This window comes from Electrona antarctica, assembly GCF_951216825.1.
Source record: "Electrona antarctica genome assembly, chromosome: 16".
Taxonomy (NCBI): domain Eukaryota; kingdom Metazoa; phylum Chordata; class Actinopteri; order Myctophiformes; family Myctophidae; genus Electrona; species Electrona antarctica.
In genome coordinates this window covers 36,589,756-36,604,091 of record NC_136797.1, presented here as the reverse complement: position 1 = coordinate 36,604,091, position 14,336 = coordinate 36,589,756, and the positions used below count along the sequence as shown (strand labels likewise).

The following is a 14,336-nucleotide window of genomic DNA, read 5'->3' as shown; positions in this document are numbered from 1 at the left end:
ATGGGCAGACTTTGTTTTTTTTTATGTAAATTTAGAATACTACAATAAAAACCGCACAGCTTTTGATGAAACCAACAGACCATCAAATCTTGCACTGTGTTTACTTTGAGTGCTCAAGTCTACATACTTCTATTTATCTATTGTCTTGGTTTAGGCATGGCAAATTGGATGGTCCAAAAATTAGTGTTTATGTAGGTTAATGGGGCTTGAAAACACTTAAATTTATTCAGTAAATGAACTCATCACTATGCCCAGTGCCGACTTCTGTCATAATTATCACACGTGGACTTAAAGTCCTTGTGTACAAACAGGCTGACCTACTGTATGTATATCCTACAAATGGAGAACATTTATGATGGAGCTTCAAACCACAAATCTTGCAATACACAGAGGTAGGCTACCATACTGTACATACCAATTGAATTTGACCTTGAAGGTCTGACCTGTGTGTATGTAAGGCATGAGTCATACTTAGTTGAGTATGGGTGTCGTGCAACGGAAATAGACAATGTACAAGAAAGTATGGTGAGCTTTCCTTGTTGCTCGTCATTTTGTTGTGAACAAATTGTCTTTGGGATACTTTTATGGCATCCATTTCTGACGGACTACTGATAGATACGTTGACATTTCCAATGATGTAAATGGATATTTTGAATTCAAACATACTGTATACGCAGCCATTATTGTAAGACATACCACCTTTATTAAATGCACAGTATTACAAGGAACATTTCCATTAACTTCGGATAAGCTACTCACATGATGCACAAAGCATAGAATTGGTTGATAGAACTGACTGATATTAAAGCAGAAGGATTACATCTGCCAGGGAGGAGAGAGCGCATACACACACACACACACACACACACACGTTTATATACAGATATGTGTGCAGACAATACACACCATCGCAGACGCATTTGCTCTCTCACACAAACTACACACACTCTTTGTGTTTGCACAGACTTGTAATCTGCACAGGGATGTTATCCATGATTACCATATATTTACAAAATAATCCCCCACCCCCCAGCCAAAAAAGAAAAATTACATTCGAAAACAGTCCCATCCCTTCTTCATTACATTCAAAATAATGTACTATTCATAATGTGAAATCACAGTTATTCACCAGAAGGAGGAAAATAGGCTACAGTCTGTCAGAGGTGATCGGTATTGATTGGAACGTGACCATTAACTAAGTATACTTATTAAACCAGACATGAGTTGCCTCTATACTTTGTGCGCTCATTTCCCCTCTACAAAAAATCTCTGTGCTAAAAATAGACCACCCCCCCCTTCCCCAGAATAGGGATGCTCGAATGGTCACATGAACCCTGTTTAAAAAATAGCAGCTATTTCCACTATTTTTTAAAGATTTCTAGAAATCTTTGACAAATTTCGCCCATGTAAAGTGGTTAACCTCAACGCCACCAGCCACGTCTGCGGGCACACCTGCAAGATAGCAGATATCCTCACATGAATCGATGCAGTCTCAACAGTGGGTTCCAAGGACCATCAGGGTTCCTTGAGGAGGTTTTATATGGACCCTGACAGATCTGCAACTCTTAAGAGTGTGTAAACGTTTCCATTTGTATGCTCTCATGGGGGTGGGAGAGGGGGGGGCCTTGAAATTAAAAGTTTGAGAACCAGTACTGTCCTAAACAGATTTAATCACAACCTCTATGAAACTTCCCCATCACAGTGGAGAGGAGAATGGAAATTAGATTTTTCTTTTTAAGTAGAGAAAACAAATTTCAAAGAAAGTCCTCTGCAGATCAAAACTTTAAGGAAATAAAAAAAAGGATTGTATTCTCACAATTATTATGAACGAGCACAAATAAATTATACAGTTTAGCACAAATAAATTTGTATTTACATAGATGTATGCATTTGCCAGTGGCCCATAACACATTTTCTTTAATAGATGTCACACAGTTTTGACATGATACCTGTTTAAAACAGAATATACTATTGAACATAGCCTACTTTTCATATAGACAAATAGAACTGTACAGAGTGGAAAGCGGTTTATAAACAGCAGATGTGACAATTGTACAAAACTGGTCAATGCTGTAACCAAAGAATAACAATGACAGACATTTTTACGGTGCAAATTGTGCAAGTCAGATTTGTCCAATGGAGAATAATAATTATTATTATTATCATACATTTTTGACTCACACTGGCCCGGGGTTTCAGAAAGGTAATTTCTGAGCACTTAGCTTTTGAGAACTTGTGGGTTCTGATTCAAAACTTAACATGATTTTTGTAACAGCAATGAACATTGCTGATCTATGAACCTCTATGTAAAGGTATGGCTACGGTCTTTTAGGGTTTCCACAGAGGTGAAATACATCAGTATGTATCCGTCTGATACTGTAGGAACTAAACAACACGTCGCTCAATCTTTCGCCGTTAGTAAAAGTAGAAGTCATCACTTCCCAGATCACAGCTGTTCATAGAGAAGAATACATCCCTACAACATCTGGAGGGCAATCAGACTTTACATACTTATTACCGGATCCGTATTATGCTCCGTCATACGACATTGAAATCAAATGGCAACACTGACGTCACCGCATACAAAATGGACATACTGTACTGTATGGACAATATGGGAATATTGGAAACGTCAACATCTTTAAATCAGTGCACAGTAAGCAGTATCAAATACCCTGTCAATTCCCCTTAAGACAAAATAAATACATCCTCAGTCCATCTATTTTCCTCTTCTACAAACAGCAGCTTCATCATCATCACCCACAACATGTGAAAACCTTTGCAGATGCACACAAAACGATGTCATTGTACAGATATGGGCCACCTAACAAGGAAGATTTGTTCAATGACATTGCTGGTGAATGCGTAAAATAAAACAAACTGCACTCCCCATCCATCGACCTGAACATAGCTCTTAACACCTGCGCATTATTCACTGTGCTTTAGGTTTAAGGTAAGACTCAAGACTGTGAAATGTATGATGCAGCGGACTACTGTAAAATCATGTTCAAATGTATAATGCACCTGACTACTGTAAAATCATGTTCAAATGTATAATGCACCTGACTACTGTAAAATCATGTTCAAATGTATAATGCACCTGACTACTGTAAAATCATGTTCAAATGTATAATGCACCTGACTACTGTAAAATCATGTTCAAAACAAGCATATTGTAAATGAAAATGAATAGCAAAATGAGAGGGCAAAACATAATCCAATATTTACAAAGATTATACCGATGATGTTACAAAAACTGCAAAACCAAGGAATGCTCATGGTATATACAATGTATTTTAAAAATGTAAAGCATAATTTGTACATTGAAATTGTTTACATTACATTTTCTGTAGGCTATATACATTATCTATTGATAGAGCTATATAACTAGATCAATAGATAGATTTAATATATACCAAAATGGATAGGCAGATATAATATATACTATATGTTTCATATATAACACATATTATATATTATATATAGAATTATCTGTGTCATGCTTTTAATTGAAATGACACAAAAACTGTGACAAGATGCAAGTCTGACTTGAGAACATAAAGCCAAGAGCTCCTCTGTAATGCATACAATTATTTGTGTATTCCCCCCCCTCACCCCCCACCCACCTATGTGTGTATACTCTATGTTGTCCAAGACAAAATTACTTGATTTGTACTTCCCCAGAAAGTATAAGATTCAATGGTAATTTATTGTAATTTAAATGAATATGCCAGAATGTTGATCTAATCTGCAGTATTAAGGGAGATGACTCAAAACCCTGTGAATTGACATTGTTATGTGTCACTAATTTGAGTTCTTGAAACATATTTACTTATAGGACTCTAATAATTTAAATAATGTTTAATAATGTACTATTTGGTTTGGGTTTGTGAAATATACACCTCTGTAACATTCTCAAATGGAGAGAAAACAAAAGGAGAATTGAAATTTAAGGCTTTTGTCAACGTGATGATGAAATGGACAATACATTATTTACAATAACATTTTACAGCCAGGTAGGCTACCGTACACACACAGTAGCCTACCTGCAAGCACACACACACACACACACACACACACACACACACACACACACACACACACACACACACACACACACACACACACACACACACACACACACACACACACACACACACAGTGCTGTAGCATATCTCCCTCTACCTCAGTGGTTCTCGACCCTCATGGTTCCTTGAGGGGGGTTCCAAATGGACCCTTACATGTACAGGTCCATTCGGTTCCATTTGTACACTCTCAGAGTTAAGGGGGCCCTTGAAATAATAATAAAATAAAGTAAAACCTTTTGAGAACCACCGCTCAGGTCCGCTTACCTCATGCATGTGCAGAAACATATGAGCATAATTATACTCAGCCCTCTGTCCACACATACGTGGTCAAAATAACCCCAACGATGCCTCATTTATGCTCCGTCGGCACGACGGTGTCGCGCACGGGAATAGCAAACATCTAGCTCACAATGCGTCGCGTCCGCGCCACGTTGTGAGCTCACAGGTCGGGCTATATCCTCGTCACGCGGCACCGTCGCATGCGACAAAGTATATAAACGGGGCTCCGTTCAGCCCAGTATGTCCAGGTAGACGGGCGAGGCCTTGGCCAGGCTTTGGAGCAGAGCGTAGATCTCCTTGATGCTGAGTCTCATGTAGGGCTCTCTCTGCCAGCAGCCCAGCATCAGGTCATACACCTCCTTGGGACAGGCCCGGGGGCGTTGGAGCACGCGGCCCTGGGTGATGCATTCAATCACCTGGAAGAAGAAGGAGACCAAGGAGAAGAACAAAGATGCTTAAAGTGGGGGTGCAATGGCCTTTTCTGTCATGAAGTTCCATTCTGAAATGCGTTTCTTTTTTTCTTTTCTTTTTATCCCACGATTTTGTAACCCTTTTTTTTCCACCCAGTGTCAATTATCTAATTCTAATCTAATCCTGGGCTCTATGCTTCCTCCGCCAACCTGGGGAGAGCACTTTTGAGGCCATCAGGCCGATCGAGGCTGTGAGCCACTCTGCTACATTTGGAGGAACGCGCGGCAATGGGAATAAAACCGGTGAATGAAATCAAGATTCATTTTTTATTCATGCGGGGCTCGACACGTCATCACACATCACGTTTTCGTTCAAAGGAAGTAATTCAAATTGGCTTTTTATGGACTTTTGATATAAATATACACACAAATGGGAATTTTCCCATTGTTTTGGAATCTATTGCTAGTTATGCCCATATGAGGACCACGGATATGCTCCAGAATGTGAAAAACGTATTTTTCATTTCACTACGTCCGTTCGATGTCTGGACCTTTCTTCAGAGGTGTGATATAACTTACAATTTTACATCATTCTGAACTTCTGATTAGGGTTAGGATCCGGAACGCGATCCAACATTGAGGAACCGGAATCGGTTCCATCACATTTGGAACCATTCCTGGAAGAGGTTTTTTATCACACTGTGACTCTCTGAGCTGTGGACAATGCACCACCATAACTCTGATCGTCTATACATTACAAGAAATATGGAGAAAACACAGCTATACAGCTATACAGACAAACAGACAGACAGGCCAAATATTCCCTCCAGAATATGGACACTAGGGTTTAAGTGGTTAAACAGTGGAGAGACCAGTATGAAGCAGTGTTGTTTTTGGCAGCAAATTTTGATTTTAGTTTTAGTCATAGTCTCTTGAATAGTTTTAATTTAGTTTTAGTCACATTTTAGTCACCTGGAATGTTTTCGTGTTAGTCTAGTTTTAGTCGACTAAATGTCATAAGATTTTAGTCGACTAAATCTACAGTTGATTTAGTCGACTAAAATGTATTTTGGTGGGCCTTGATGCTGTCGTAATGACAGATTTTATACTTGCTGAAAATAGCAGATCTACAAGCTCACAACGCGTCGCAGCGCGACGCGTTGTGAGCTTGTGAGATCTGCTATTTTCAGCATGCAACCAAGTGTAAATGACTTATACTGGATCTCTTGTCCACTATTCCCTCCCTAACATTTTTGTCTAGTTTTTATTTGTTGACGAAATTGTCAATATATTTAGTCTTAGTTTTAGTCATCATAGCTTAGTTTTCATTTAGTTTCCATTTAGTTTTCGTCAGAGAAAAAAGGTAGTCGACGAACATTTTTCGTCTTAGTTTTAGTCGACGAAAACAACACTGGTATGAAGACAGTCTGTTGGTTTGCAAAGCAACTGAACTAACACACAGTCCCAGCACTGTCCTTCAGTGGACAAAACCTTTTGGCTTAGGCCTCTATTACCTAACTCCCCTGGGTCTCTCTGTACTCTTTTCCCTTATTTTGGCAGCTATACTGCAGGGTTTGGTAGCTTTCTCCGCTTAAACTGTGATTTCGAGAGTGCCTGCTTATATTGTAGTGCATATTTAGCAAAAATGCTAAGAATGTTATTTAGAGTAGTATGCTGTTTCAACAGTTGCTATGTTCGATGTTTACCTGGTATCCTAGAAGATTCTTTGGAGCACTAATTGTTATCTTTGCTCTCTACTTAAGTGGCCGTTTACACAGGCCCGGTTCTTCCTACAGGCCGACGAAGCAGCGGCTTCGAGCGCCATGGGGGGGGGCAGTCCCAACTCTGTCTGCCCAGTGCCCCCCCAGTGCCTCCCCAGTGCCTCCCCAGTACCTCCCCAGTGTCTCCCCAGTGCCAGTGTCCCGCCAGTGCCTCCACAGAGCCTCCCCAGTGTCCCCACAGTGCCTCCCCAATGGACCCCCAGTGCCTCCACAGTGTCCCCACTGTACCCCAGTGCCTCCACAGTGTCTCCTCAATTTTTGGGACAGAGTAACGAAAAATCCTGCTTGTGGCGCCAGATTGCTCAGGACCTGCGTTTACACTGGGGTGTGTTGACTAGAATTCATGCCTTTTACTCTCAAGTGCTTTTACATTTGCACTTGTAGTAAGTTGCATCTGCTAAATGTCTAAATCGTAAAAAATAAAATAAAAATGTAAATATTAGCGGCCTGGCAAAAGCATAAGCGTACAATCTAATCCTTGAATCTTCAACATTCCACAGCTGTGCAATAACAGGACGTTCCTTTAATATGGAGCATATTGTGTAACTAATATGCGGCGGAAGTGGCTCAGGAGGTACAGCCAGTGGTTGCTTGGGAATCGGAAGGTTCCCGTTTGACTGAAGTCTCCTTCAGTAAGATACTGAACCTGTGACTGCTCCCGTTGAGCAGATTGGTGCCTCGCATGGTTTCCTCCGCGTCCAGTGGCGTGCACAGACATTTAGAGGGGCAGGTGCTCAAGTTAAAAAAGGGCACCTTGTGCAGCGCGTGGAACCGGCCGGTTGCCTTAATCCATTTTGGGCGGGAACCCCTTTTGGTGTTAGCATTATGTTATGCTTTAGCTATTGAAAAATAGCAGATCTACCATCTCATAGCGCGCCACCGAGTGGCGCGCTATGAGCTTGTAGGTCTGCTATTTTCGAAAAGGGCACATTCCCTTTTTTTTCAAAAGGGCACATTGCCAAAAGGGCAGGGGGTGCTCTAGCACCCCCTAGTGTCTATCTGTGCACGCCACTGTCCGCGTCGATGTGTGACTGTACAGTAATTGTGCTTAGGATAGAGACACCATCACCGTGTTTTTGTGCCAGGTGCTCTTGTAGAACCACACCATAAAAATAGCAAATAAACTTGTCTCTATAGTCTCTTCTGTGCAAGTGAGACAAGACTTGAGAGTGCGTGAGGCCAAAGCGATCATCCTGTCTGCATGAGCTGTGTTCAGTGCGTTGTCTGCCAAAATGAATAAAAAACAAATGTTGCCCGAGAGCTTCTTCAGACGGGGTGAAGAAGATAAAAGACCCAGCAACATTGTTGATAATGCAGAGACAGCAGACAGACAGAAAAGACGAAATCGATGTCAGTAGAGTTGGATCGTTACTTCCCAACCAGAGTAACACGGATGCAGTACTAAGTTCCGACACGTGTTTTGGTCCGACAGTCATTAGACCGACAACCTACCTCTATCCCTAACCTAACCATAACCGCAAGCATGGGAGCAGTGCATGTTCGAGCGCTAGTCCGACCGTTGTTCCCGCATGTCGGACTAAGGCGCGATTCATACTCCTATTTTAGAGCCGAACAAAAGTCGGTTCGGCGCTGTAGAGCCTACAATGTGACGTCATTTGAGGTTCGGGGGGGCGGGTACCGTCCTAAAGTCGGCTCTTCGGTGCTACTGAAAATTTCTGACAAGCCGAAATCATCAGCGGTAAAATAGGAGTATGAATCGGCCCTAATGCTCCGTCAGAATTGCGTCCGAATCCCGAGAAACCCACAAAGTACGAAGGAATGGATCCGTGACCCATTTGTACATGTCAAAGGTGAGCCGCCCATGTTCGTGTTGAAAGAGGATCAACTCCTTGAGGTTGCAAATGATGATGGCCTTAAAAGTATATGTCTGAGATGTAACCTCATCTCTGCCAACCTTCCAGGTTCAAGTCCAGGTTGAATTTCTTGAGATGGCCACAAAAGCACTGAAAATGTTTCCAACATCCTAACGCTGCGAAGTTGGGTTCTCAGCAATGACGGCAAAAATCTAACGGTAATAATGGTTCTTGGAAATAGATAATCTTGCACAAGAACCTCATATGAAAGTCTTTATGTATATAGCTAAGCTATTGTAAAAGCTGAGTGTAGCAAACACCAACATGAGATACAGTAGGTGGGGCACGTGGCTATCTCCAGTTCTCCACTAGCCTTAGTTTTACTCATCATAGCTTAGTTTTCATTCAGTTTTTGTCAGTGAAAAAAAGGTAGAAGATGAACATTTTTCAACACTGGTGTAATTAATTCTCTTGTGTAACAAAAACACGGTGATGGTCAGTGGCGTGCACAGATAGACACTAGGGGGTGCTAGAGCACCCCCTGCCCTTTTGGCAATGTGCCCTTTTGAAAAAAAGGAAAAAAAACTTTTTTTCTTCTTTTTTTTTTTGGATTTTTCAAAAATAGCAGACCTACAAGTTCATAGCGCGCCACTCGGTGGCGCGCTATGAGCTTGTAGATCTGCTATTTTTCAATAGCTAAAGCATAACATAATGCTAACACCAAAAGGGGTTCCCGCCCAAAATGGATTAAGGCAACCGGCCGGTAAGCGTTAAACCTGACCTCGTTGTTGGAGAGCTGGTACCAGGGCTGCTTTCCATAGGTGAAGATCTCCCAGAGCACCACGCCCAGGCTCCACACGTCGCTCTCGGTGGTGAAGCGTCGGTACATGATGCTCTCTGGGGGCATCCAGCGGATCGGCAGCATCGTATGACCGCCCACCTGAAGACGCACACACGCACGCACGCGCACACACACACACACACACACACACACACACACACACACACACACACACACACACACACACACACACAGAGCAGAGCAGTGTGCATCAGTCAACTGAACCCACAAGTTGCAGTGGTGGAAAGTAGTACATTTACTAAAGTACTGTAATTAAGTACAATTTTGATGTATTTCCTTTTTTCAGTACCTTTACTTTTACACCACTATATATGAGAGACAAATATTTACTCTGCTACAATTATTTGCAAACTTTAGTTACAAGTGCAGGTATAAATGATTATAAAACATACATTAACCACTTTAGCCCTGTTTAATATAAGCTATTTACAAGCTCACAACGCGCCACATCGCAACACGTTGTGAGCCTGTAGAGCTGCTATTTATGAAACATTGTAGTAAAAACTATAATAAAATGTATACAAATTAAAAAAAACAATCAAATGTGTTCCAATGGATCACATGAGTTATTGTTTAGTCACAAGCTTTGTTAATAATCTTGATTGGTTCAATATTTATAAAACCCACGGACAAACTTAGACACCATCTTTGTCACGTTCCGTGACATGTTTTGTACTTTCTTGTGTTTCTTGGTTTTTAGTTATTTAGTGTTTTACTTTACTGTTTCCTGTGATTTTGTAGTTTTGTTTTTCTTGTGTTTCTTATTTCCAGTTTGAGTTGATCTTGCACTGTGTACCTTTATTTTGTAGTATGGTTTTGTGCTTTCCTGTCTGCCCCTGTATTCTGTACCTGCCTTGTTGTTTTGCACTTGTGTCCTTTTAGTCTTAGCCTATCCCTTTGTTGATTGTCAGTTAGTTTCACCTGTGTCTTGTTACTCCCTGTGTCTATATATACTCCCCTGTTTGTGCAGTTCCTTGTCGGATTATTAGTTATAGTCACAGTTTTCTTGTTGCTCCTGTCTTCCTAGTGTTCCTTGCTCCTAGTGTTTGTTATTTTCCCTATGCTCCTCATGTTCCTTGTTTTTTTGGTGTTAATAAACACTTTGAACGTTTCCTGACTGTCGTCCTGCATTTGGGTCCTACCTAGTACCTACCTACCTACCGAACCGTGACAATCTTTCAAAAATAGCTGATCTACAAGCACACAACGCGTCACGATGTGACACGTCGTGAGCTTGTGGAGTAAAGGGCATTCATTTACAAATAAAACATTCATAGTTGAAATATGGATATACGTACATGGTTTCTGCCCAACACTAATGATATGCCAGAGAGACCAAAAACCAAAGACTATTAGGATTGTTGTTGTTGTTGTCACGCACGTTTTGTTGTTGTCACGCAGTTTATTTTAGGCAATTCTACTGAAGAAGGTTCATGCATGTCCTTGAGGCATATTGCATATGAAACGAATGACTTACTAAACAGCAACTGATACCACTGCTTTTGGCTGGAAAACGCATGTATGTCCAAAGCAGTTATTTTCAATAATTAAAAAAAAAAAAAAAGAAATAGAACCTGCATGTTCCATTGGATCCGGTGCACCACGTAGTTATTATTTAGGCACAAGCTCTTGTGAATACTTTTCATTTGTTAAATGTTCATAAAACCCACAGACATGCTTAACCACTTTCAACCTGGCGTCTCAATTTTGTGCCTGTCATCATAGGCGATAGCTTTGTGAAATGTACAAGGTTTCGTTCCCCGTTTCGTGTGTTTGTATACATTCTCCACATTCAAACAGAATCAGCAGCACATGACCTCAAAGTTACTTTTGCTGTAGCATCAGATGCAAATTAATTCCATGAACAAACTATGCCTTGAATGTATGGCATTATTCACATAATGTGTGGCATTATACTCAATGGGAAGTCTTACAACGTAGTTTCAGGAGTAGAGACCACTGAGGCCTCTGCTTATCACTGCCACGCCCTGTTCTTAATCACCTCCCACCTTCACTTAGCGGCCACTCCCCATTCACAATCACTTGTATCCACTACACCTGCCTCCTCTCACCACAGCCAATCCCTGGTGCAATCACCACAGTATTAATACACCTGCGATCTCTCAACCAAGTTGTTTAGGGGAGTGCGGACGGACGGAGAGCAAGAGCTGATGCGGCTATGACAGGAGGTGGCGGTTTGTTTAAATTATGGCATCACGAGATGCTGGTTGTGGCTTTGATGAAGAGGCTATGAAAGATTACAGACCGTATTCGTCGTCGGGGTCGGATCACTCGGATGGTGAAGAGGAAATAAGCGTGGCTCAAACACGAGAGATGGAAACAGATGACGATATGCGTGGAAGGAGTATAGGAGGCGCACAAACTCAGGAAGCGACCAAGAGCAAGAAGGGAGTTTTGTGGTTGGGATGAGAGCACAGGAGCAATTTGACCGCATCTTTAGTGAACCACAGGTTGTGGGAAAGTTTGTTGAGCGGAAAGTGGGAAAAGTAAAATCAGTAAGGATCAACAGGACAGGACTGGTGATTATACAATGCATGGACGGCGGTCAGATGAGTAAAGCTCTAAAAATTGAATCATTTAAAGGACCTATAACATAAAATTCAACTTTTTCAATTTCTTTTGTGTTTTTGGGGCTCCCATATGTGTTTTCTATCCCCACAAATAACCAATTTTGAACAATCAGGCTTTCATGTCATATGGGTGTTTTAATGGAAATTGCTCTCAGGAACAGCTCAACTGATTTTGGCCTCATCGTGATGTCATCAATGTCACCCTACTTTGTATAATTCCTCCTCTTCTTCAGTCTTCAGTTCCAAATTTGCATTTCCCCTTTGTTTACAATGTCCACCATTGTTGATTTTCCAAGCTGGCATGGAATGGAAACAAGCCTGGTTTTATCTAGCATCAGTATTATAATGACTCAAATATTAAATATACTGCAGCTAAAACTGCTTTCAAAGTCCAGAAATAAATGACAAGGCCTGGTTATATCAGAGTGGTGATTGAGGCTCAAACCATTAGAAATAACTTTGAGGGACATAGACAATATGATATTAAATATTAAAAGCAGTTTTAAAATGCATGTTATTTGCGCTTTAATAAATGCCCAGTGATTACATTTCATTTGGGAGGTTCTGAAAGGAAGATCAAGGGAGTGGTCGGTGGAGTGCCATTGTCCGTAAAGCCAGATGAATTTCTTGAGATTGATAGAGTATGTGATGCAAAACGGCTGACACGGTTCAGAGAGGGTGAGAGAGAGGAAACCAAGTCGGTTTGTTTGACGTTTGAAGGGGGCAAGCTACCAGAGCGAGTTTGCTGCAGTTACTTGAGTTTCAGGGTTCGACCATTCGAAAAGGGCACGACCACTCAGGTGCTTTTGCTGCCAACAGTATGGACACGTCGCTGCAGTCTGTAGAGGAATTAAAAGGTGTGCGAGATGCAGCGAGGACAACTGCTAGGATTGCAGCGAGGAACCGGCAAAGTGCCTGCACTGTAAGGGAGATCACTACACTGGGTCAGCGCAGTGCCCAAGGAAGGCAAAGGAAACTAAAGTGAACTAGAACAAGTGCCCTTCTGGGCACAGGTCTCCACCAGTGTGTGTGATGTTTGGCAAAATGTTTAGGAGTAATATATAAACGTGTGTGTGTGTGTGTGTGTGTGTGTGTGTGTGTGTGAGACGCGGCGTGGCCTGTTGTAGCGCCACCATGAGGCTGATTTGAAAACTGTCAAGTGGCATTTCTTCCTCAGCCTAGTGGGAATATGCATGCACAGTTTCACCGCAATCGGACGCTGCATTGAGTAGTTGTGGTTATTTGTACAAAACGGGCTACTCCTGAAAAGTTTAGAAGCCAATCGTAGCCAATGAGGGTGGATTATGAGAAATCAAACAATCCCGTCTTGATCACATGACTATGGAGAGCATGTGTACTGATTTGCGTGAAATTTGGATAAAATCTGAAGGATTAATATTAGAAATGTGTTTTACATATGTCGGCCTCCTGGTGGCGCTATAAAGAGCAGATGTGAGAAATTCCAGGCAAAGGTTTTTCCTTGGCCTCTAGGGAGTTGGCATACAAAGTTATCCACAGATCCATGCTGTTAGAGGTGAAAAACACTTTTCGGCCAGTTATAGCGCCACCATGAGGCTGAGTTGAAAATGTTCATGTGGCATTTCTTCCTCGGCCTAGTGGGAATGGGCGTGCACAATTTCACGGAAATCACACGATGCGTTTATGATTTGCAGCATTTTTTAGAAACTGAGCACTCCTGGGAACTTTGGAAGCCAATCTTAGCCAATCAGGATGGAGTCTGAGAAATCTGAAAGACCTGTTTCGTTAAATGGCTCTAGAGAGACTGTGTACCAATTTGTATGATGTTTGGACAAAATCTGTAGGTGTACTGTCCAAAAACTTGTTTTGCACAAAGCGGCCTCCTGGTGGCGCTATAACAGGCCGTTCTGGAAATTCTGGGGCAGAGGTTCATCGTTGGCATCCAGGGAGTGTGTGTGCAAAATTTGGCATTGACCGGGTTAACGGTGCCAGAGATTAGCTGTTCACAGACGGACACACGGACGGACAGACGGAGTGCAAAACATACTCTCTCCCCATGCCTTCGGCCTGGTGGAGACAATAAGGTTAGAACGGGGAAGAGGGAAATGTCCTATCTATGCCGAAGCAGTGAAAAGAGTGGAGGAGAGGGAAGAAAGGAGTGAGACGGGACTGGCAGAGCAACAGGAGGAAAGGAGAAATCCAGGTGACGGTATCGTTATGGACAGAAAGGCATTTTTGGCGTTCATCGCGATGGTGATAAATTGCGCTGTGGAAATCAAAGGGAAATCTGAAAGAATAAAGATGATTCTCGATGCAGCAAGGAGATTTCTGAAAGTTGATGACGTCAGTGGAGAGGACCTGGACAATGTGTTGAGGGAGGGATTCATGCCTACTTCGGGTCCGGAGTAGGAGGACTATAACAGAGCGGTTGATTATTTATTATTTTATTTGTATGGTAGTCAAAGTAAAGTGGGTGGAAGCCAATGGTGAAGTTATGGAAACAGAAGGGGGCGGTAATGCAACTTTTGGATG

The 14,336-nt window shown here is 41.9% G+C and overlaps 1 protein-coding gene across 1 annotated transcript in view; it reads right to left on the bottom strand.

The window, feature by feature from the left end:
* Nucleotides 1-4,597: 4,597 nt before the first annotated feature.
* LOC306939434 (BDNF/NT-3 growth factors receptor-like) overlaps nucleotides 4,598-14,336 on the bottom strand; it is a gene marked incomplete at both ends in the record, with an annotated part of 28,427 nt that continues 18,688 nt past the window's right edge. Inside the window, 2 exons of the mRNA XM_079524022.1 lie at nucleotides 4,598-4,783; nucleotides 9,154-9,312. Of these exons, the coding sequence (XP_079380148.1) occupies nucleotides 4,598-4,783; nucleotides 9,154-9,312 (345 nt within the window). The remainder of the gene's footprint in view (nucleotides 4,784-9,153; nucleotides 9,313-14,336) is intronic.